General features: G+C 29.3%; 2 protein-coding genes across 6 annotated transcripts in view; one reads left to right on the forward strand and one right to left on the reverse strand.

The window, feature by feature from the left end:
* Nmdar2 (glutamate ionotropic receptor NMDA type subunit 2) overlaps window positions 1-26,893 on the reverse strand; it is a 786,854-nt gene that overhangs the window by 232,595 nt on the left and 527,366 nt on the right. The window lies entirely within an intron of this gene.
* LOC141524150 (uncharacterized) lies at window positions 3,158-4,954 on the forward strand. 4 transcript variants are annotated; one of them, XR_012478671.1, is made up of 3 exons: window positions 3,158-3,909; window positions 4,074-4,669; window positions 4,857-4,954. XR_012478671.1 is itself a non-coding variant. In XM_074237824.1 (3 exons), the coding sequence occupies exons 1-3, from the start codon at window positions 3,726-3,728 to the stop codon at window positions 4,556-4,558; spliced, it is 564 nt and encodes a 187-aa protein (XP_074093925.1). In that variant the 5' UTR covers window positions 3,158-3,725; the 3' UTR covers window positions 4,559-4,883. The 4 variants fall into 4 exon arrangements, 3 of the variants coding, with proteins under 3 accessions (XP_074093925.1, XP_074093923.1, XP_074093924.1); XM_074237824.1 differs by having other exon boundaries at window positions 4,074-4,321; window positions 4,427-4,883; XM_074237822.1 differs by having other exon boundaries at window positions 4,074-4,883.

A 26,893-nucleotide genomic window follows, 5' to 3' on the forward strand; every position in this document is an offset into this window, starting at 1 on the left:
ACTCATGATTTAATATTATGGTTGAGTCCTCAAAGTAACTAATTCATCGTAGATCCGTTCTCGAAGTATCTGATAATCAATTGCTCCATGATGTCCTCAAAGTGATGCTCTTTATATAATAACTCAGCTTACCGGTTTCGAAAGACCTACCAAATTTCATTTATTGTGGTATCTTAATAAGATACACATGTCATAATTAAAGTTCGTTTTTTTATGCCTCGCTTCCATCTTTTGCCTTAGTAATAACTTTTAAATTCTATGTAAACATATAGGTAAGTTAAAAAATGCGCACATGCACTAAAAAAGCTTGTAAATTCTATGCTCAATTTTTATCCAGCAGCAGTTAATGTTTAGTGTCAAAATTACAATGTGCTTTATTTAATTGTACGAGTGGAAAAATAAAATAATAATGATTTTTTTGTGAAAGATTGAATAAATTCTATTTTTATACTACCTATAAGAATTTCCAAAGGAAATTTAAGATTTACCAAGGTATGTATAATTTTGAACTAAAATATTTTCATTAACCAAGATTAAATTAAGATAATTACATTTGCTATAAGATATAGATATGTGTTTTTTGATTTGACTAGATGAGACCTCAAAGTCACGGATTTAATGAAGATCTGTCCTCAAACTCTGCGTTCATAATATGTTAATTGTTACACAATGTCCTGAAAGTATGGTCATTAATACTATAAATACAATAACGTATTTCAATAAACACACCTAAAAACTAAATCCTTGAAGTTTTAACGCACATATTCACTGCTTTTATATCTTTTAAGATTAATCATTATCTTTTATTTCCCTTTTTCCGTCGTCATTGATTTAATGTAAATAACAAGGAACGCTCAAAATTGCGTTCAGATATTTGGAAAGGTTGGTTCAATTTATTTTAACTAACTTTTGAAGTACTAACTTGAAAATATTAAGAAACGATTTTTGCCTATCAAAAGATTCAGGAATATAAAAATGCAATTAGTTTGTAATAATTTCATAATTCTAAGATTAAAAACTTTCAAACTGATATCAACGGCTTATAAATTTAGACAATGTTTTGCTCTCGTCTGAAGTAGAACTTTTGAAACAATATATACACTAGAATAACACATTTTCTATAGCTTTCTTAAAATAATTATGTAATTCATGCATTCATTTTTAGGCTATCTATTTATAACTTGTAGGCTCAATCAACTATAAATAAATAATAATAATCAATGATTACAAATAAACGATCAAAAATATATCTGTTCAAGTAAATCATATCTTTTTATAGAAGATTGTTATGATAAAAAAGTTATTAGTAAAGGTATTGTTGGTATTAAGCGTAAAAATTTCGATATTTTACTTAAACTGTTCTAGAGCCCACCACATCACAAAATTTACAATCATTTGGTCAGTCATGACTCACTTGGTCGCGTAGTATTACAAATAGTTTAATCGATCAAGTCCTATTTTTATTAATTTACTGTAATAAATCATTTGTTGATGTAGATTTAATCAAAATATTTATTAAAATTTATTGTCTTTCATTGAAGAATAGCTATTTATCAGTCTTAAAAGAAAGTTTAAAAATACATAAATAAATAAATTCATATTTTTCATCTAAAAAAGTTAAAATATTCTATTCATATATTGAACAATCAATGATAAAACGAAAAATGTTAGTAAGAGATGATATTTTATATAAATAAACATTGAACTCATTATCACTATGTTATTAAAGATATTCAGTAATACAATGTGAATAGTTTAATTATTTAGTTTCGTAAAAACTTAATGGAAATCACTTATGCATAAATTAAATGATTTTAAAACATGTTTTTCACTTTTTATCAACAATTAAAGCAAACGACATTTTAATCCAGCTGATATTAGATATTTAATATTTTTTCCTAGCCAAAAATTTTAATTCCTAGCCAATAATTATATAATGACAAATGACGCTGTATTTTGCTGTAATTTATCTATACATTTTTATTTATATAATTCCAAACATTTGTATTTGTTTACAAATTATTAACCTAGATTATTAATTTCAATAACATTTTTTTTTTACCCCGTCGATAATAAATGATGTTGATTTTGTTGATTGTGCTTACAAGATATTGTCTAATATATAGTTTAATGAAATCTTGTCAGATGTCTCTGCGAGTAATATCCCTATTTACAATAATAATAACACCTGAAAATAAGTTTACATTGGCAACAATAATATTTATTTATGTTTATTATTCAATTGCTGTGACTAACTTATTATTACTGTTTGAAAATTATTTTTTTTCATCCTTAATTATTATTTCTTTAAATTGTTTTTTTTTTTTTTTGGGTTTGCACGATTATATTTCTTGAAAATGTTTTCATTAGTGAAGCTTGAAAATAAAGATGATTATTCGATTATAGCTGTAAAGCGATTGAAAAAATTAGAAAATTGGAGTTCTAAGTATTTATTAGGGTGATTCAAAAAAAAAGAATATTTTTTTTTTCGTTTGGTACTCTGAAAAATAGGTTCCTAGACACCTCTAAGAAAGCCTCTCCAAGCATGAGTTCTTAATTGTAACGGGAAGGTCCTCCTTCTTACAGTTTTCTATTTTTTCTTATTATCAGATAGAAAAATTTATATCTCGCTTCCAACTACTTGAAAAAATATCTTGTTCCTTAGATTTTGTAGGAAATTGAATGCTCTACAAAAAAGGTCTCTTACGATTTTTTCGTAAACCCAACCGTTTAAAAGATATTAACGGTTAAAGTTTGATTATTTTTGGGAAAATTTTTTATTTCTTATGAATTTTATAACTCAATGAAAAAAATCATTATGAATGATGAAACTCATAGTTTTGTAGGAAATTTACTGCTCTATAAAAATGGTCTCTTATGATTTTTCGATCAAGTTGAGCGTTTACGAGATATTCATCGTCAAACATCAATGCATATCAATTTTTCTAGTTTTTGATCAATAATTCGAAAAATTTCAATTTATTCTGTGAGTTTCAAGGAAATTTAGACAAATTTGAGTTTTTATTATAAAAGCAACTCCTATAGATGTTTTCTGTTCGAAAATTCATTTGAAAGTTTTTATTCTAATAATATTTTTTTAATTTTATCTTTAATAATTTAAAATCCTAATCGCGTTGTCATTTATTATTATGAAATTTGTTCAGTGCGTATTTTTAAATTGTTTTTCACAAAATATACATAAAATTTTCGTTCGAGGGGATTTTTGTTTTGAATTCCATTTCTTCTTCTGTTTGTCTTCTGAAACTAACGCCATCTATGTTTTTTACTCTCAACTATCTTCAGTATCTACCCATTTAATACCGTATTTTCAGTGTTCCTAAAACTGATCATCTTGAATACGTAATAAAATAATTCATTTTAAATAAGTCTTATAATCATCACATAAATTTATTTATCATCAATTAACCTACAATGAATAAAGAAATACGTTTTATCGGAATACCTCTACAAAGAATTTCGGAACGTAAGTTACCAAAAGTGAAAGAGGTTATGCGTGTGTTTTTCTACCAACTTAAAATTTTAAAGTATTCAATCAAACAAAGTGCTAAAAATTCAGTTGACCAAGTTATTGAACTGTGGAGAAAAAATCAGATTCCAACTAGTGGAGCTCCTAATGCAATCAAAAATTTCTTCGCTATCACAGTCAATGGTTAAAATTACAAAAACATTTCGATAAAAAGAATTCAGCGCAAAACCAAAAGGAAATGAAATTTCAGACTGATCTTGAACAATTATTCGACATTGTGAGCGAAAAATCCTTAAAAGTGCTTGATGATAATATTAGAAAGTTGTATTTGGATCAAAAATTCGGTACCCATAAAGAGATTCTTTCTAATAATGTACCTGTATCAAACTTAACCACAACTATGATGGGAATAGATGAGAGTAGTAAGTATCTGAGATATTTAATTATTATAAAGTCAGGTAGTAGTGTAACTTTTCATAGATGACTAGATGACATTTGACTAGACAATTTTTGGAGTCCTTTCTTAATTATTTGTCATCAAAATGAATAAATTCTATACATTTTCTTCGTTTAATTTATAAAACAGATCTTATTCCAGACTTAGATCAACCGTCTACCAGTCATGCGATTGTTCCAAGTGAAAAATCAGAGTCGTTCTCTACGTATACATTAAGTGGAGTTACAAATTTTGGATCTGATTCAGAGTATGAACCTCCAATTCCGACAAAACGAGCAAAACTTGATGTCTTAACTCCTGAAGTCATTTTTGGACTCGACCGAGCTAATGTCAGCAGTAGAAATGCGATGTTTATTATTGCTCCGGTTTTACTAGCAGTAGGTATTAAAATTGAAGATACAACGCTCAGTTATAGTTCAATTCAACGAGCTCGTATGCTTCAAAGAGAAGACATTGCTACAGGACTTAATGACAACTTTAAGACACACGATAAATACGTTGTGCATTGGGACGGAAAAATGCTGAATGACCTTGTTGGATCAAAATCTGTGGAACGGCTACCAGTTATTTTAACTGCATTTGGTACCGAACAATTACTTGGGGTTCCAAAATGAATTCTGGGACGGCAGACAATCAAACATCAGCCATTTTATCGACATTGAGTGAATGGGGTATTACTAATTATGTTAAGGCGATGTGTTTTGACACGACGGCAGTTAATACAGGTAACTTATCAATGATAATTTAATCTAAAAAATATTTAATTATTAACGTTCTAGTTTAATTTTTATTGCTTACTGAATTTCACTTTTGAAATTATTGAGAATTATTTACTCATTTGGATTTTAAATATAATCTACAATTTGTTGAAAATATTAAATTTAACGATAGTTATCTATTTTCTTTATACAGGAATTCATAACGGTACATGTAAGGTAATTGAAAAGACTTTGGGAAGAGAGTTAATCTGGTTACTATGTCGTCACCACATTTTTGAGATCATATTGAGAAGTGCATTTGAAGTATATTGGCCTGTGTCATCTGGGCCAAACGTACCAATGTTCGGAAGATTTAAAAATCATGGGATGAAATAAATAAAACTAATTATAAATCTGGAATTGAAGATACTGTTGTTGCTGATATCATTTTGGATAAAAAAATGAAATATCTAGTTTAATTGCACAATCCTTACAGGTATGATTTAACTGCGATTTTAAGAAAAAAATTTTCTTGTTTCTGACAAATTTTTAATTGTTTTTGATAGTTACTACAACCCCGAGATGACTATAAAGAATTGTTGGAATTGTCGTTGATTTTCCTTGGAGAAATGCCTCAAGAAGAAATTTTTTTCAAACGTCCTGGTGCAATTCATCATGCTAGGTGGATGGCGAAGGCAATTTACAGTTTAAAAATGTTTCTATTCAGAAATGAATTTAAACTTTCTAATAAAGAATTGGACGGTCTTCGGCAAATTTGTATATTTATAGTTACACTGTATTTAAAAGCTTGGTTTTCATCAACTTCTGCAACAACTGCTGCTAATCATGACTTGCAGTTTTTGAAAAATTTATTCGAGTACAAAAATATCAATTCATTGATTTCTTCAGCAACTTGTGAAAAAAATGATTTTGCATTTATGGTATTTAAGTGATGAACTTGCTATTTTATCATTATTTGACGATACCGTTTCATTGGAAGTAAAAAAATATTGTTGGAGCTGTTAATACTCGTAACGGTACAGATTCTAAAGCTAAAAATTTATAATTGATAAAAACGATTTGAATTCATTAATACAAAAAGTCTGAGTGACTTTGTTTCTAAAAAGTCTTTAAATCTCTTTAAAATCTTTGATTTACCATATGACTTCCTTGATAAAGATATTGAATCGTGGCCTACTAATGACAGTTACATTGAAAATAAAGAATACTTTAACCAATTGAAAGTTGTTAATGATTCAGCAGAACGAGCTGTTGCATTAGTTAGTGAGTATAATCAATGCTTGACAAAAAATGAAGAGCAATTCCAATACTTATTGCAAATTATCAAAGAACATCGAAAAAACTACCCAAACTGCAATAGAGGAAATTATTTACAGTAAAAGTGTACCGTTATGTTGAAAATATTGAAAATTATATGGCAGTTGATAATTAAATAAATAAATTCTTCGATAAAAAGTGAAACACACTAAATTGAATTATATATTTAAAAAAATGCACTAATTTTTTGTTTTAATGTAATAAAACATGTCCAAGACTAAAAAAACTAATTAAAAATTAGTTCATAACATATTTCTATTCATAGAAACTCAAATTTGTCTAAATTTCCTTGAAACTCACAGAATAAATTGAAATTTTTCGAATTATTGATCAAAAACTAGAAAAATTGATATGCATTGATGTTTGACGATGAATATCTCGTAAACGCTCAACTTGATCGAAAAATCATAAGAGACCATTTTTATAGAGCAGTAAATTTCCTACAAAACTATGAGTTTCATCATTCATAATGATTTTTTTCATTGAGTTATAAAATTCATAAGAAATAAAAAATTTTCCCAAAAATAATCAAACTTTAACCGTTAATATCTTTTAAACGGTTGGGTTTACGAAAAATCGTAAGAGACCTTTTTGTAGAGCATTCAATTTCCTACAAAATCTAAGGAACAAGATATTTTTTCAAGTAGTTGGAAGCGAGATATAAATTTTTCTATCTGATAATAAGAAAAAATAGAAAACTGTAAGAAGGAGGACCTTCCCGTTACAATTAAGAACTCATGCTTGGAGAGGCTTTCTTAGAGGTGTCTAGGAACCTATTGTTCAGAGTACCAAACGAAAAAAAAAATATTCTTTTTTTTTGAATCACCCTAGTATTTATACGAGTCAATGTTGTGCTATAAAAGTACTGTGCAGCTAATTAATTCTTCAGGTAATGAAAGTTTTGGTCGAATACTATAAAGAAAAAATTAAATTTAAACTTTATTTTTATTTATGTCACCTCATTTAGTGTAAATAAAATTTATTAAAATCTATCACTGAATTTTATTCTGTTCTAATTACTTCGCTTTTTAATATTTTGTCGTTTGCTAGTAATAATGATTCATAGTTTTCAAGTATTAAAATCATTTTTTAAATGTTATTTTCATTATAGAAGTGTATTCATGTATTTACGTTTTTTCTTTTAGACAACAAGTCTCAAGTTGAAACAACAAAAGACAAAATTCTAACACAAGGAGCCTTAAGCAATAAACCTCCTGATAACTCTACGGACTCATCGTACACAAAATCACAATATCAGGCATCGAAACATGTTGGTTCAATTAACCAGTCTGTTTCACATGTCAATCTCACAGATACCTGCAAGTCTACTGATTCGACATCAAACTTGAAGTCAGAGAGTTCTGCTGCTCCAAGTATACCATCGGGGCTTTGGGAAATGTAGGATAGTCGCTCAAGTGATTTGTCTTCTAAATCGACATTCAGAGATTTAGTTTCATCCGAATTTTATCACAAGACTTCTCTACGTCATAATTTTGAAGATAGATCCCTTGACAGCAATGCTGAGAGTAAAGAGAGTTTATCCTACAGTGACTAAATTTGCACGAAATTTGGAATATTGTCACAAAAATAAAATAGCTGTCAAGAAGTTTTTAAGGCTACCACTCAAAAGTAAGAAACGGTCTCAAAAAATTGCTGCTATACGTTACGACGGAAGATTAATACATAATACTAATAAAAATTTCAATAGTGGAGTTTTAATGACAAGCAGAAGATGCCAACCTGGCTTTAAGAAAACTGGTAAAGATTATATACGATGTAATAAATGTAATAATTATTTCTCCAGTAAGACCTTTCGACTCCATGCGAAAAAATGTACGGGTATACCTGACCAAAAATCTGACGTCCAAGATATTCTAGGAAAGAATTGTCATAAAGTTTGTTTAGTTAATGACCGTGCTGATGAACTTTTGCGTACAAAGATTTTTTCAGTATTAACTGACAGTCAAGTAAAATCTTAAATTGCCTTTGATGAAATAATAATCGTATATGGAAATTTTTTATGTAAAAAATATGTTGATATTAATTTTAATTTTACTAATTGTGATGTATACATTAATGTATACATTAATAGAGAGAAAGGAAAAATAAATATACTGCATAAGAAATCATATAGTCTATTTTTGATAAAACTGGACTGTTATACTTTTGTTCAAAATACGTTTCATACAGGTCACTTTAACAGAGTTTAGATCAACATAATTCTTGTATCAACCTAAATTGTTATTAAAATTTATCGTGTCTTCTTTTAAAAATTTTAGTTTTTAAGAGCAAAGCTCATTTTTCACTAACATTTTTACAAAGTTGCAAAATAAAAGAATCTATTTCAAAGATACGGTCTTATAGAATAATCTGTTGCTGTTAATGAGAATTTAATATTTTTCACGATCTTGAAATGTAGGCAGATATTTTGTTTAGTTTGACTACCAAATATCGGCGTAACTTTTAAAAAAACTATAAAATAATATAACAAACTGAACTATAAACACAGCTGTGTACGTGTAAACTACTAGATACCTGTAAAACCGTATCGAATGTTAATTCTGTGTTTTAAGTAAGTTTTGAACTTTTTTTGTTTCAATCACTCTACTTTTTAAATGAACTTAAATATATTTAATTATTTCGGTCGTTATTTTATCAGAAAAGTGGTTCTAATAAATTTACTATCTAATTTTTGGTGTACAGCGTTTTTGGTAAATGTTTGTTACTCGCTAGAAATTTTCGACTACTAAAGCTTTTAATATTCTCTTACCATCGTATATATTAGTTTTTCTGCCAAGCTTCCTGTATGTTAGAAATATTTTAATATTTTACTCTTTCAGAAATAATATTTATTCAAGTTCTCCAATGATTCAAAATACGACTAATTAACCAGTGTAGACAAGATTTGATCTTTTCATGTTTTAAGTCAACAATTAATGTTTCAAGAAGTGACCTCGAAGTATACGTTACTCTATTATTATATCCGATTATGACCAATATTTTATATGCAGTATTCCTTGAAGAATGTCCTCGAAGTAACAAATTTTTCGATATTTCTAAAAATAAAGAGCTATAAAAATAAAATTCTAACGAAGATTATGCATTTCAGATTAATAATAATTTATAAGACAAAAAGATTTATTTACTAGTTAAGCATACGTATTGAATTATACTATGGAATTCGGTCACTGTGTAATTTTCCATTTACGAACGGCATTGAGTATTTCTATCAAATTCACACTACAATTTATGTGAAACTTAAATGACAAGCATCCATTTATTTAGTCCGGAAAAATTTTTCTAATGAAATAAATATTAACAGCCTAATTATACGAATCTAATTGTAAAATTCATTAAAAATACTAGAAATCAAAGTTTATATTCACTTTTATTAGCACTCTTAATACATGAATTCACATATTCGTAACTCAAAATGTGTTAAAGTAAAATAGAGATAGTAAACAATAATGTTTATTTAATAAGTAGTTGATCGTTAGTAATTTTCAAGAAAACAAATTATGAATTCTTTAACACATTTAAAATGATTAAGTGTAATTTAAATATAATGTTTAGAAAAGTATTTTCTAAATAATTGAAAATATTTTTTTAAACTTAATATTTTTTGATACCTGAAATATTTAAAAAACAAGAATTAAGAAAAATATTCCATAGATTTAGCAAAAATATTGGATTAAAACGATAACTTCGTCCTAAGTCCGGAGGCACGATAGTGCCTCAAGCCAAGTACACGTTCAACAACACACATAAAATGTGTGTGAACGTGTAGGCGTGAGGCTACAGTGCCTCTATTCTCGAGTCAGATGTCAACATAACCTCATCATATTTTCAACTCGATTTATTTTATTACTACGTCCATATCAACACTTGACACTCGCTTTAAATATTTTAATTATTAGTCCTTTTTGTAAAACACCAAAATTTATATTGTTTATTTCATTATTTAACGTTATCCTAATTTATAAAATTTTCGCTCCTCCGTTTTTCGATTCTACGAGAGATTTTACTAATTTCGGTCGAATTTTTTATTTCGAAGTTGGTACAGTTTAGTTCGATGCGGATAGTACATGTTTAGTATCAGAGTTAGTCCGTTTCCATTTGGCGTCTGAGATTCTCTGCGGATAGTTACTCTGCTCTAGATTTTTAAGTTTTTAAGTTGGTACAATTAAATGTTCTCAGGAAAGTATACTATGTATAGTATCAGAGTCATTCCATTTCCATTGGACGTCTGACAAAATAGGCGGTTAATTCAAATTTAAAATCATTTACTATTTAATTTCGTACATTCGTTAAATAATTATATATAACTTTATTTTATTTGATTTTTCATTATTATTTTATTATTATTATTATAACAATAATAATAATATTATTAATTATTATTCTTTTTGTTTTAAAAAGCATGTGAAACTTTTAGTTATTTATAAAAATTTATATTTTTATTTCAATAAGCGCGCGAAAATTCAAATGTCAATCAAAATTTTATTATTATAATTATAACATATTATTACTCCAAAAAAGATGCGAAAATTAGAATATAGTTGTAATAATAATAATAATAATAATGATAATAATAATTAATAAATATTTGTTATAAATATATAGCTTGGATTGTTTTCATTTCTTTTCCGGCTATACACAGTTCATATACTGTGATGCGCCTAAATGCATCCAGCAGGTGACACTACTTGTCAGAAAGGCGCGAATTTGAATCGTTTAAAATATTTCATTAAATTTCAATCCAAGTTTGTAGTACTTATGCATAATTTCTATTACATGTCTAGCTGTAAGCTGTATTGCCTCTAGATTCACCCAGCAGGACTGACAAATTAAGCGATTAATTCAAATTTAAATTCATTTACTATTTAATTTCGTACATTCGTTAAATAATTAAATATAACTTTGTTTTATTTAATTTTTCATTATTATTTTATTATTATTATTATAACAATAATAATAATATTAGTAATTATTATTCTTTTTGTTTTAAAAAGCATGTGAAACTTTTAGTTATTTGTAAAAATTTATATTTTTATTTCAATAAGCGCGCGAAAATTCAAATGTCAATCAAAATTTTATTATTATAATTATAACATATTATTACTCCAAAAAAGATGCGAAAATTAGAATATAGTTGTAATAATAATAATAATAATAATGATAATAATAATTAATAAATATTTGTTATAAATATATAGCTTGGATTGTTTTCATTTCTTTTCCGGCTATACACAGTTCATATACTGTGATGCGCCTAAATGCATCCAGCAGGTGACACTACTTGTCAGAAAGGCGCGAATTTGAATCGTTTAAAATATTTCATTAAATTTCAATCCAAGTTTGTAGTACTTATGCATAATTTCTATTACATGTCTAGCTGTAAGCTGTATTGCCTCTAGATTCACCCAGCAGGACTGACAAATTAAGCGATTAATTCAAATTTAAATTAATTTACTATTCAATTTCAGGTATTCGTAAAATAATTAAATATAACTTTATTTTATTTAATTTTCCATCATTATTTTATCATTCACATTATTTGTATATTATTATAATAATAATTATTATTATTATTATTATTTAATTAATTACAAAACTGGCTCTCAGTAGAAGTAATATTGAGTAGATGCAACGCAATGTGAATTATTATAATTTTTATTTTAAAAAAACGCGCGAAACATTAAATTTAAAAATTCAATTAAAATTTTATTATTATTATTATAACAATAATAATAATATTAGTAATTATTATTCTTTTTATTTTAAAAGCATGTGAAACTTTTAGTTATTTATAAAAATTTTCCTTTTTATTTCAAAAAGCGCGCGTAAATTCAAATTTCAAAGTTTCAATCAAAATTTTATTATCATAATTATAACATATTATTATTCCAGTAAAGAAGCGAAAACCAGAATATATATTATTATTCTAAAAAAAAAAAGCGAAAATCAAAATATTCATATGTTGACAATAATAATCATAATAATAATAATATTGATATTATTTTCAATGGTATCAATGAATTAATAATGAAAATAATGCTAATAACAATATTTATCATTATTAAATTAAAATTATTGCTATTATTATCAAGTTATTGAGCATTAGAGTATGGAATTTAAGTCAACTATTTCCTTAATAAAAATTTTTAACTTCCCGCTCAAATTTAATTTTCATTGCCATGTTATCTGAAGGAGTCTTAAAATAATTAAATGAAACATTTTCATTTTATTTCACATTTGATTATTAATATTATAATTGTTTTTATTTTTATTATTATTGACTAAAACTATTATTATTGATATCTCTTCTTTATTAATGCGAATCTCACAATCTCGGAATGTTCGGAAATTGTATTCTGGAGGGGAAACCTAAGACAGGTTTTCCGTTATTATGTACTATTTCACTAGGTGGCAGTGAACTCAATCAGCTGTTAAAATATACCAAGATCATAAAGCAACAAATGTCTGGAATTGTTTCTGATAATAATTTAACTATTTGATTCATTAAATTATTAACGTTGGACGATTAATAAATTAATTTCTTTATTTATTAACGTTGAACGATTAATCCGGAGGCACTGTCGTGCCTCAAGCCAAGTACACGTTCAACAACACACATAAAATGTGTGTGAATGTGTAGGCGTAAAGCTACAGTGCCTCTATTCTCGAGTCAGACGTCAACATAACCTCACTCTATTTTCAACTTGATTTATTTTATTACTATATACATGTCAACACTTGTCACGCGCTTTGAATAGTTTAATTATTAGTTCTTTCGATAAAACAGCAATAATTATATAGTTTTTTTCATTTTTTAGCGTTATCTTAATTTATAATATTTTCGCTCCCCCGTTTTTCGATACTACGAGAGATTTTACTAATTTCGGTCGAATTTTTATTTAGAAGTTGGTACTGTTCAATTTTCTGCGAATAGTATACCACTTCGAGTATGAGAGTTAGTTCGTTTCCATTTGACGCCTGAGATCCTCTCCGGATAGTTACTCTGCTCCAGATTTTTTATTTTCAAGTTGGTACATTTCATTTTGTTAGAATAGTATACTACTGTATAGTATCAGAGTTGTTCCATTCCCATTGAAAGTTTGATAAAATAGGCGGTTAATTCAAATCTAGTCTATCTAAAATTGTAATTTTATTCTATTTAACGTTTGATTTTCATGATTCTTTTTATTGTTATTATTAATATTATTGTTATCATTATTTAAAGTTGTTATAATAATGAATATTTTTGTAGATATTTTATGTAAATGTATATAGTGTGAATCGTTTTCATTACTTTCTCAGCTTTGAACTGGGATACTTCTAAATGTATCCAGTAGGTGTCACTATGTGCCAGAAAGGCGCGAATTTGAATTCATTTTAAATATTATATTAAAATTAATTCAAATTTATTGTACTCATACATAATCCTAATATATGCCCAGCTGTAAGCTGTATTGCTTCTAGATGCACCTGGCATGTCTGAAAAATTAAGCTGTTATTTTGAATTTAAATTCATTGACTATTTCTTTACATGTATTTGTAAAATAATTAACACAACTTTATTTTAGAAAACTTTTTATTATTTTATTTTTTTTAATACTTGTATATTTCTGTCTTTATCATAATTATTGTTATAGAGATATTATTATTATTATTATTATTATTATTGTTATAGTTATGAAGATTATTATTTAATTAATCTAACATCCGGCCCTCAGTCGAAGGAATTTTGAGTAAACACATCGCGAAGACTAATATAAATTATTGTAGTTATAATTTCAAAAAACGCCGGAAATTTTAAAGTTAAAAATTCATATGAAATTTTATTATTATCATTGCAATAATAATAATAGCAATTATAATTCTTCCTGTTTAGAAGAGGATGCTAAATTATTAGTTATTAAGAAAATTATTCATTCTTATTCCAAATAGCGCGCGAAAATTCAATTTTCAAAATTTCAATCAAAATTTTATTATTATATTTATAACCTTATTCCTTGAAGGGGAAGGATGCTATACTAAAATAATAATTATTATTTGTTAATACCGATGTACATACACTATTTGTATGACTTGTATCGTTATAAGTCGACTAAAATTACGTACAGTAAGTCATTTAAGTGTTTCCAGGTACAAATCAAAATTTACTATCAATTTTAAATCACATTATTTTGTTTCGTTTGCTGATAAGACTATTGATTTCTCGAGTGTTAATTTGAATAATAATATGATTAAGACAATGAATTATGAAAAATTGCCGCAGTTAACAAACGATGGAAATTATCATGCGCAACAATTACTGGCTACCATTAATGATATCGAGTATAGATTATATATACCAAGCACGAAAAGCTTGCAAAATATTGTACGGTGAATTATTACATGGTGAATAATATGATGATCAGTAAGTAATTTTTTTCTCGACTTTTGTTTTTTTCCTTTGATGTAATTATTATCATTCTCTCTTTACAGTGAAGTACAACGAGAATAAGAGCGTAAAAGATGTGATTGTAACAAAAAATGCGAGATATTATGTATGTAACAACTATTTGTTAGTAAATTATGAATATAACCCTCTACTAAGCCTGCCTATGTATATGGTTGATAAATCCATTTTTTTCAGTCTCTACAAGGGACAAATTTTAAATACTCTGTGAGAATGTAAAAAACGAAAGAACAAATGCAACGTTTTTTATGAAATATGTAATTTCTGTATTTCTAAATGGCGGAAATTGTAATTAAGAAAAAATTTCAATGTAAATATAATTTCTAAAAAAAATCTTAAATTTACTTTGATGATTTTTTTAACTATCCGTTAAGAAAATCAAAGATTTTCAAAAATCGTGAAGTCATTGGTTTTACCTCGTGTTTCGAAAATCGAGTGCTCATCACGTCAAAAGGAGAAATTTTCACAAAAAGATGTAAAATCCGAAAAAAAACAGTTCCACTATAAAAATTACGCCAAGTACACGTTCACAACTCTTGATTTACAAAAATGCCAAGGAGAAATTATCATTTTACAAAAAGATGTAAAATAAAAAAAAAACAGACCAAGTAGCCGTTATGATCTTTCATAATTGAAAAAATTTTGTGATAAATTTAACAAATAAAAACAATTTTTTAGACGTACTTGGCGTGCGTCATTGAGTACCCAAAATTTTTTCATTTATGACAACTGAGCCAGAGAACTGATATGAAAAGCGATTTTACGGACAATTCTTTCAGCCCTTCCTCACCAAGTCATTAACCCTACTGATGATCATTTTGATGCAACCATATGAATCGATAACAATTGAAATTCATGCTTGTTTTCATTATTTCATGGATAAGATTGATATTTGTACAACTAAATAGCTTCCGAGCATTTCGTTCAGATCGAGAAAAAATGAATAAGTTTATTAATTGAATGAAATGTTAATTAAATTGACTTCATTAGAAAATATAGCATTAATAAATGTTTAAGAAACACCGGAGCCCTATTTTAAAGTATGATTTATTTCTACTATAAATTAAAAAAAAAATAGGATTTTATCACGAAATTTGATCATTAATTTACTAAGCAGTTTTTATAATTAATTCAGTAATCATTTTTCTTGCCACCAGTATATTTTGAACTTCCGCTAAGAAAATTGAAAATTTTTTCAAGGTCACAGAAAACTTACATGAGAATCCCCACAAGGGTGTCATTGTGTGTCACTGTGTGTGTGTGTGTGTGTGTGTGTGTGTGTGTGTGTGTGTGTGTGTGTGTGTGTGTGTGTGTAAACCTCTCATAACTTATGAACGACTTTACCGATTTCATCGTGGTTGGCCCATTTGAAAAAACATGAACGAACTTGGTTTTTGAATACAATTTTGACCGATTCCGATAGATGAATTTCAAGATATCTCAAAAAAACCGTGAAAAAATTTCAGAAAAATTTTTGTTTTCAATTTGCTTTTTTGGAATAACTTTTAAACGGCTGAGTCGATTATCTCCAAAAACTAATCAGCTCTTGATCTTGAAAAATCACGTCAATTGCCGCTTGACCAGTCAAAATCGGTTAATTCGTTCAAAAGATATCGTGAACGAAAGAAAACCGAAAAAAGTGTTTTTTTCGGAAGTACTCCTAAATTTTAACGTTCGATCAATGCGAACTTAAAAATTCTTTACGGGGCTTAAAAAACGGCGTTGAATGCTGCCAGCCACTTGAAAATCAGTTCATTCATTGGAAAGTTATTAAAAGTTGTACATTAAAAATGATGTTTAATCAAACTTCTATCAGACATGCAGTAATGCTGTGAAGAGGGAAAGAACAGGAGATAAAGTGATTATTGAACTACTGATATTTGACATCAATGAGTTACCTGAGGGGTATTATCACGTTATCACGATTCATCTGAAAAAATTTTGGGTACTCAATGACGCACGCCAAGTACGTCTAAAAAATTGTTTTTATTTGTTAAATTTATCACAAAATTTTTTCAATTATGAAAGATCATAACGGCTACTTGGTCTGTTTTTTTTTATTTTACATCTTTTTGTAAAATGATAATTTCTCCTTGGCATTTTTGTAAATCAAGAGTTGTGAACGTGTACTTGGCGTAATTTTTTACAGTGGAACTGTTTTTGTTCGGATTTAATATTTTAAGTAAAGTCACGTCGGCTCATTTATAAAATAATGAAAAATGTACGTTGAAGAAGAAAAATAGTTATTCAAATAATTAAAAAGAATTTGTTAAATAAAACAAGTGTGGTGACAGTAAAAACCAACCATTATTCTAGTAAAAAATTTTGACATAACTATGAATAAAATATGAATCAGTATCGTTCGTTATTATGTATTAATTTTCGTATAAGTTTTTGAATCTTTATTTCTGATAAAGTATTCAAGACTTTATCACTTTTTTTTGCTAAGGTACACACATCCAAAGCCGGTATTTTCTTCTTAATAATATACTCTTTGAAAGTAAAATTTAAATGTTTAATTATACGATTGTAAGATTGTTTATCACTGGTGTGTTTATTATCGAAGTCTTTAAAAGGTTTTTTTTTGTTGTTCTGATTGTTAATATAGGCTTTAATAACTACAGGCGTTCGGTTTTTCAGAATACCATGTTGACTTTGTATATTACGAATCGTTGCAAGAGGCGGCAATGTTTTAGTTTGGAAGTAACGTTTAAAATAGTGCTGAACATTTTTTATTTCTTCATTAGTCCATGGTACTCTGGAAACCACTGGAGATTTCTTAGTATCATGATTGTAGCCATAATTTTGATTGCCAAAGCTTGATCTTGGCTGACTAGTCGAATTTTCGTCGTCATCAGACGGCGAAATTTCCATCGAAGCACTGTTAGTTTCTTCAGGTTCATTTTCTGTTTCAGGGAGGCTTTCAAAAGTTCTGTTATTTTTATCAAGAGATGAATCCTGGTTATTCAAGCTCGCATCATTTTCTAAAGCACCACTAGTAACAGTAGAACTGGGCTTTTGAGCTCTTTCTAACACTTTAGAGATTCCGAGGATGTCTTTTTTGAGTACGGGTTGTTGATAAATATCTTTATGAATATTAATGTTGTGTCCCATGAACTTTGCAAAATGAGCTGTTTTAGCATCATCTAATCCAAGCTGTGCACATTTTGTCGCTGCGTGTTTCCGAAGAGGTGTTCCTCGTAATAAGGCTGGTTTAACTGCTCCACATTCTTTTGAAAACATATTCAATAACTTCGTAGCCACTAAAAATGACTGATCGGAGCGTCCTTTAATTCCAAAAACATATGGATTCTCTGGGCTTACCCCTGCTTGTTCACGGTACTTGACGATCAGTTTAATGGCACTATACCAATGCTTTTTCAATAAGATCGGCACATTTGAGTTGAGTTTTCCCCGAATTACTACTCTCATGTACTCATTAGCTGAATTTTTTTCTTCGGCCGTCAAAGTATCATAATCCTCGTCATCTGGTTTTATCGCTGTTATACTTTTCATATCTGTTATCTCGAATCGTTCTGACTCTCCAGCCCGCCTTCTGTTGAATACCTGCATTCTTGATAAAATTGCCTCTGATAGCTTACGCCAAGCTAAATGCGAAAATCCTTTTTTCAATTTATTGTAATGTTCGTCAATCACTTTATCTAAATACTCAGAAATTTTAAGTATATCATTCGAAATCGGTAATTCAACAACTCTTTGGCGTTGTCGAGCTACAAGTGTCTCCATAGCAGTTTTATTTATTACATTACCAAACCCAGTATTACACAATGTCAAAAAATTATCCACGTTGGATTTTTTTTCTGCTTCCTTTGACATAATATACTCTCCCTTGAGTAATTCTCCAATTACTTTAATATGCTTCGTTAATTCAGTAGCATTGCCAGCCGTTTTATAATGACCAGTGCGTCTGTTAATTCCAGCAAACTCATCAATTGATTTAATGATAAAATGATAGTGCACAGGATTATAAATAGCTGCAAAATCAGTAATTTTAGGATCTTTTCTCTGTAGGAATAATAAAAATCGACCACATAACCGCAAGTTAGCTCGAATTAGTTTATGCCTATACTCTTTGCGGTGTCTAAGACACAATTCGTTGCCATAAATGATAATAGCGAGATCATATCGGATGCTCCGAACTACATCATCTTCTGACATGCGAGGAATAACTTCTTGTCGTAAAACTTCATCTGCTCGATGATGAATACGACCAACAGCTGCACGTGATTTTGCCATGACACCTCTACTTCCATTTTTTTGCATAGGGCACTGTGCAATGTGATGGCGTAAATTATTTTTGGTATAAACTCCCTTACAATCAGGACATACAGCATAATACGAAGCTGAACAGTTTTTTGCATCAACTGGTCGTCTAGCCGGCACAAATTTTTCATCCTTATTTAGATCTTTGTCAACAAAAAGTTCAAAGTTCCCTTTCTTCCTAATTATTGCAATAGCGTTCTTTCTCTCTTGAGAATTTTTACCATAACTAAGACACTCTTTAACTAAATCTTCTTGGGCATGTTTCATTTCTAAATGTCTTGCTAATTGTGACTGGAGCTTTTGCAATAGAAACATAAGTTTTTTTTTGATATTTTAGACTTTGAGGAATCAGTTTTTAAATTTTCATCATCGCAAGCTGAATTACCGGGTACATTAAACGAAGACTGTAATTTTCCTGGAGTGTCAAAAGTTACATCAAATACTCCTGATGATACACTTATATTGTTGTTAATATTAATATCTGGTTCTGGGTCTGATGCTTCAGACTCTGTATCACTTTCGGAGTCAGTAGGTTCATACTCAGATTCTTCCTCAGGAATTTCTTGGAAATCATCTGTTGAAAAAAAAACTAATGAGTAATTGAATCACAAAAATTCTAAAATGATTAGTTGAAAGTAAATTTAATATGATCCATGCAATTTAGTTAGATTAAAACACCAATAAACCTAAACATAAACTCATCATGTAAATCTTATTTCTTAGGAAAAAAAATTTGAGTATAAACATTAAAAAAGATTCAGTTCAAAGGTTAATAGAAATTGGAGTCAAGAGATTTTAATAGAAGTAACATGCTCAAAATAATTATAGTTCCCAATTCCACCGTAAGTCTTTGGATGATTAAAATAAAAATGTTAAACCATTCGTGCATTAAAAAAAATCTAGTCATTTTGACACGACCATCGTGCAAGTTATGAAATAGTGATAGTTTAGTGTATAGAAAGAAATACACACAACACACGTAGTTATTGTAATTAGACATAGTTTTTCCTATTTTTTACAACTTACAAAATTCTTTTTGATCATCGAGCCTGATTTTTGAGCACTGATCAGTTCATGTTCATTGAAAAACAAACTTGAATGAAAGAACAAACTTGTAACTCATTTACCTACTTGCTATGAATATAAAACTTCTTTGAGTCATACGTGTCTATTTGTTGTATAAAAAATATTCAGATCTGAATTGATCTTTCGAATCAAACAACTTTTGATTTTTTTATTGAATAATTCATTATTCAACTAGTAAAAAAAAAATTAAATGAGTTACTCATATTGTTTCCATACTACGAACCTTTTGCGTTTTCATAATTATTAAATATCAATTGGTTAGGTGGCAATGACGCAGTTTTAATTATTTTATTTTCTCGAACTACTGGTTTTTTGTGTCGATTGGAATCGACCAATTTTATCTTTGGTGATTTTAAGTTCAAATTAATGCATAAATTCTCTAATGTTTTACGGTCATCTGAAAAAAAAATTAATACAATCAATACTCTCTGTTTCAAAATTAAATATCGATTTCATTTGTTGAAAAATCAACAACCTGATATTATTGATAGGTTTTTAATAAATGTACTTACTGTTAAAGCATAAAACAGACACTGGGATATCATCAACAAGATGTTCATTTTTATAACGAGCATCAGATTTTAGTGCTTTAGATTTACACACGTGATGATTACCTTCTCTATCTCGGAATAAAACAAATTGATCCATTGTTCGTTTAAATAAAAAAGATTGATGTTTAATAGAATTGCTTATTGAATACGTGTGTATTACATTTTATAAATATCTGACGCTGTCCAGAGAAAATGGCCGACCAACGCTCTCAAATCCGTCTTACTCGAGTTGTACTACTTAGAATTAAAAATGAACAATTTCTACAATGTATTACAGAGTGTGTCAATTTATTTTTATTTATTTGAGCAGTCGCGATATTTACCGGTTCAAACAAGATTTTTATTCTTGATCGTCGTAATTATAAAAAGTTTTTATTAACTATTATGCTCCAAGCGTATATTTTTAAAGTCGACTGGCAAATATTATTCATTTCACTTTACAAAAATATAATTCAAGTCATGTATATACAGACACTATAGTAGATATTGCTTTTTTTCTGGCTTAGCACCCAAATTATTATATGAATAATAGAAAACTTCCCTAGTAATTAAGGCGATAATCAATAAAAAATATATTCGCATCACAGCCTCTAATTTTTAGTCGATAAATGAGAATTATTCAACAATGGTCGGGTTCGTGATTTTATTTTGTGTAACTTGCATGTAATGAATTTGGAGCACGATAAAATTAAGTAACCGGTAACGAAGGGACCGGTTATTGACAAGTACTACCAACAATAATAAGTTAAATACCAAAATCGCTGAATTTTGCATTGTGTTACTTTAGACATGATAATAACTGTAATTAGTCTCTGTACCAACAATAAATCAGTTTCAGCAAAAAAATTGAATCAAAGCTATCAAATTTTTGCTGAAAACTTGAAAATTGTTTCTTTTCACATAGAATGACAGAAATAAATATTATTATCATCCTAAAATTCATCCAGGTTGAAATCAGTAGAAAATACGATGAAAAAATAACTTGATTGATATTAAAGACCCCAATATTAGTATTCTACAGATCTTGTGTATACAGAAAATTATCATTAGATAATATTTGATGTCACTTTCAAACTCCTGTTATGTAAAACAATTTTTTCTTTAAATAATTTTTAGAAATAATTTCTTTTTATTTTTCCATTAAAAACCGACATAATTTTTCCTTCGTCTGTAGATTAGATAATAAGATATATAGGGCCCATGTCCCTTACTCAGGTACTTAGTCTAAGACCTCAATGCATTTAAGACTTCAAAAACCTAAGTAAACAGATAAATGGGAGTTTTATTATACAAGAAAAAAACTAAATAAAAAAACATTTAGAAGATAATATCCGAAATTTTCAAGGACATTCTTAAATGCATTGTGGCATTTGAACTTAGACTGGGAAATATTTTTTTTTCTCATTAAAAACTCATAAAAAAAAACCCCCATTAAAAACTCATAAGAATAAAATAGTTTTACTGCCTAGACATATAATAAAAACTAATAATTTAAGTTTACAAATAAACTAAGAAATTTATTTAAAACACGCGTTGAATTAAATAATAAAATAGGCAAATACTGACTCAATATAAATAGTCTAGTTAACAATTATAATATAAAACAAGTTTTAAATGCTAACATATGTAAATGAACAAATCAAAATTATTAATTAAATCTTAATAGGGATTGATAAAAAATTTAATATCAGTTAATTGTTCGATTAAATTATTTAAATATTAACTAAGTTTAATAAATAAAGTCTAATATTTAAAGTTCTAAAATAACGTAATGTACATTAACATTGGGGTCTCTAATGCATTTAGTGTGTGTGTATAGATGCGCCTATACACTATCACAGATGTATAGTACGTAACCTGTGACCTGTACTTGTACGCCAGTATACTGGGTAGACCGCCCTCGCAACATTTTCCGACGCCTCCGAAGAGAGGGAAAGCCCCCGAAAGTCGAATGTTAATTGGACATTGAGTTCTCCCTCCAATTAACATTCAAGGGACCACAAAAATCTTAGACCCGGAAAACTGCTGGGTGTTCCGTCTCTTCGTGCTTTGGCCGTCCTAGTGGTAACATCGCCTAAGTTTTAATAAGTCTTAACCGACCACGCGTTAATTTATCATATCGAAACTTAAAACATTGTAAAAGAAAGTAAAATAAAGTAAAATAAAATCGTAGAGGAAACCAAATAAAATTAAATTAGATCGACAAGGCTCATCAACCTTATCAGGTATATTCTGAATTATTCAATATTTGTAGATTTGATATCATTGTAGAATCGTTATATGAAAGGAAACATTTATAGTTGATCACTGTGTAATAGCTATAATAATTGTAATAATTTTAATTCAACTAAAATTATAAATTTTCATTTATTTAATATTTGTGGACTTGACATATGAAAGAAAACATTAATATTTGATCACTGTGTAATAGCTATAATAATTGTAATAACTTTAATTTAACTAAGATTATAAATTTTCATCTACTTAAAATATATATTAAAATTATTCAACGTCCAATTTATTCAAAAAACCTATTCTCAATAAATAAAACCTCAGAATTCCCGGTCTATTAGCCTAACACGCTAGGACCAAATATCTTACATTTAATAAAAAATCAAATAATTTTTACATAACAATTTTGGCGCTCGAACAGGGACACTGAGGTTTATTAATTGAGAAAAATACATTTATTAGAGAATTTTTGAGAACTAAAATTTTTGTTAGTAAGACACAGAGAAATATTTTTTTTTTGAAAACAGTGCAAATAATATTTTCTTTCAATTTATACTTTATATTATTGTGAATAATGAATTAATCTGTATAGTGTTTTATTATTTTCAAACGTTTGGAAATTGAAACTTGGTTGTTCAAATAAGTTGAAGATTGTGAATTAAAATCATTCATTTTGTTACGGTCATGAATTAATGTCGGATAACGATAAATCTTACGATCTAAGAAAACACGGACGAGCACCTTTTTCAGAAGGGTTACCCCCAACCACTAGGAAAAATTTCAATTCTCAGATTCACCCGACGCGAACGCGACCGTAGATTCAGGGATTGGAAAATCTTTGATTCGACCGGAAATCACTTCAGACGAGGACTCAGAGGAAGATCCGATCGCCAAAACCCCAAATAATTCTGATTTAGATAATCTTAGTGCTAATACTCTTATCGATAATAGCGGAAATAATTCAGTCGTTGACGATCTTAACGTAGAAGGTGATTTGCCGGTTCAAAATCAAGTTGATCCTAATTTAGATAATCAAATTATTCAAAACGATTTAAGAGATTTTGACAACATGGCGTTAACAGCTAACCAAAATATCTCACTAAATGACGCGCTTACTTTTGTTCCTCGGTTTGATGGAGTCCCGAGTGAATTAATTGACTTTTTAAATTGTTGTAGGGACGCAAAGTCCGTTTTACCGGAAGCTGCGGAGAGTAATTTAACAAAGCTAATATACGGTAGTAAACTCAGTTCCAAAGTACGAACTTCCCTTAATAATCAAATACCGGAATCAATCGCGAATTTAACAACGGCTTTGAAGAAAATATATGTTCCTTCCAAAACCTTATTCCAACTGCAAGGGGAATTAGGTACGATCTACCATTTAGACCACGAATCTGTTGTCGATTTTGTAAACCGCTTGCGAAAAAGGGTCGCGAAATAGTTGAGTGTCACGTGTCAACAAATCCCAACTTAACACGTGAACAATTAGAACTTTTTAAGAATAGTATAAACACGTCCGTTGCAGAATGTTTTACACAAAACTTGCGTAACGAGATTGACCAACGCATGCCCGTGTGCGCTAATGTTGAAGAAGCGTTAGAAAATGCCATAAAAATAGAAAAAAAATTAAACGCCCGAAAAGAACTGCGCCGCGAAACCGAAACAAAAACCCCTAATAAAGAACAGAAAAAGAGTGATGAAAAACTTAAAAATTCTTTTAAAAATGTCAATTTTTTATCAACAGAAACTCAAAATAATTCTAAGATGTCGAGCAAACCCTCCACATCCCAAATTAATAATAAAAACAAAAATAATAATGGTCAAAATTTTAATAACAATCAAAAATTTAATAGAAACCAGAATAATAATTCGAATACCGCAACTTGTTACAATTGTCATCAACCAGGCCATATTAGTAGGAATTGTCCAGACCTTCAATGTCAAATTTGTTTTGGAAAAGGACATTCTGCCAAAAATTGTCCCCAATTAGCAGGGAGAAATAATCAAAATAACGTTTATACTCGCGCGCGGTGTCAGTTGTGCGGAATCCAGGGGCATACAGCGAAATATTGCGACCAAAATCCGAATAAAGTAAATTCAAACACAAATTCAAGTTCGCGAAGTAATAATAACTGCAACGCTAACACGAGAAAGTTTTGTAGCATCCATCAATCGACAACTCATAATACTGAAGAATGCAAATTTGCAGAACGACTACAGAATGCTCAACAAGCTCCTTTTCCAAGGGAGTCAGAGAAAAACAATCGACCGATACACATGGTAAAAACAGCGGGAACATCGAGCGGAGACGACTCCGAGTAATGAAAGTAAATTTAAATTTAGATTTGGATAATTTACCGTACGCCGTAGTTGGTAAATCATCCACAACGGGTGACGTGATAATGATGCTCGATTCAGGCGCGTCACCAAACTTGATCAAAGCTAAATATCTAACAGACAATACAGAAATTGATGTAAATAATATAATTGAATTGCATGGGATATCGAACGTCCCGGTTTTTACTTTGGGTAGTGTAAAGATTAAACTTTTGATAAGGAAGCTGTATGTCACGTGGTTCCGAACGATATGACTATTCCCCACGCTGGTTTAGTCGGATCAGACTTTTTGCGAAACATGGTGCGAAAATAGATTATAAAAATCGCGTTTTAGAAGTGGATCACGAAAAATATCCCTTCAAACAGTCTAATAGAGTTGAAAACGGGGTCATGTATGTTCCGCAACGCAGTGAATCCACCTTTTTTGTTAATGTTAAGAACCCAGAAGTTAAAAAGGGTTATATTCCAAGGTTAAAAATTTGTAAGGGTGTTTTTGCCGGGGATTGTTTAGTTAGAGTCCGGAAAGGACGGGCCTATTTACAAATTTATAATACAACCGATAGTGAAGTCGGTATTATGATCCCTACTCTCAGGGTCCAAGAAGTCGAGCAAATAAATGAGTCTATCCCTGTTGATCCAAATGATTCCCAAAAGGATATACATCAAAGCCTGGGAATTTCTAAGCGTATTTTTACAGTTGTCAAAGATTTTGAATTCACTAACAGATTTGAACAAATTAAACCCTTTTTGCAGTTAGATTATTTAGATAACGATGAAAAAAGACATGTCGAACGTTTAGTAAGAAAACACGCGGACCGGTTTTACATTCCAGGGGAGCCTTTAAAGTCTAGTAGTCTATACAAACATAGAATCCCAACAAATTGTAATTTTCCGATTTCTACAAAACAATATCGAATCCCCCATCATTTAAAAACTGAAGTCGAAGCTCATGTTAAAGAGGGCCTCAAAACAGGCATTATAAGGCCTTCTGAGTCGCCCTATAATAGCCCCATTTGGATTGTCCCGAAAAAACCGGACTCACAGGGAAATAAGAGATGGCGTGTCGTGATAGATTTCCGTTTGTTAAATGAAAAACAATTACTGACGCGTACCCTCTCCCAAATATAATAGAAATTTTGGATCAACTAGGTGGCTCGCAATATTTCTCGGTCTTTGATTTAGCGTCAGGTTATCACCAAATCGAGATGGACCCTAAAGACAGTCATAAGACAGCTTTTTCTACTCCACAAGGGCATTGGGAGTATATTCGCATGCCTTTTGGATTAAAAATGCCCCAGCAACCTTTCAGAGGTTGATGGATACTGTGTTGACAGGTCTTCATGGAGTCTCGATGTTTGTGTACCTTGACGATATTATTGTTTTTGCCAAAGACCTGGATGACCATGAAAAGAAAATCGACGAATTAATGAATAGATTGCGACGAGCGAATTTACAATTACAACCGGAAAAATGCAATTTTCTACGGCCAGAGGTGAGCTATTTAGGTCATATTATAAGTCGCGAGGATTAAGACCAAACCCTGATAAAATAGATGCAGTCAAAAATTTTCCTGTTCCAAAGAAACAACGAAACATCAGGGAATTTTTAGGTTTAACTGGATACTATCGTCGGTTTATTAAGAATTTTTCGAGAATAGCTAAACCCTTAACAAGGTTATTAGAAAAAGACGTGGATTTTAAATGGGACGATAAAACTCAAACGGCTTTTGAGGAATTAAAATCAGCTCTATGTACCGCACCTGTATTACAATACCCAGATTTTTCACAACCCTTTATAATAACAACTGACGCTTCTGGACTCGCGGTCGGGGCTGTACTATCACAAGGGGAAATCGGCAAAGATCGACCTATCGCGTATTTCTCCAAGGTATTAAGGGGGGCAGAATTAAGATACGACACTTATGAGAAAGAAGCGTACGCCATGATTCAAGCGGTTAAA

The sequence above is a fragment of the Cotesia typhae genome, unplaced genomic scaffold (genome assembly GCF_013202065.1).
Source record: "Cotesia typhae breed Kobodo isofemale line unplaced genomic scaffold, CoteBio_Ctyphae contig_22, whole genome shotgun sequence".
NCBI lineage: Eukaryota > Metazoa > Arthropoda > Insecta > Hymenoptera > Braconidae > Cotesia > Cotesia typhae.

Bases quoted from the DNA above. Each gene is read 5' to 3' on its own strand.
- LOC141524150 (XM_074237822.1), top strand. From the start codon at position 3,726: ATGAAATTTCAGACTGATCTTGAACAATTATTCGACATTGTGAGCGAA. The intron at 3,910-4,073 runs GTAAGTATCTGA...TTTATAAAACAG, and splicing joins GATGGGAATAGATGAGAGTA to ATCTTATTCCAGACTTAGAT.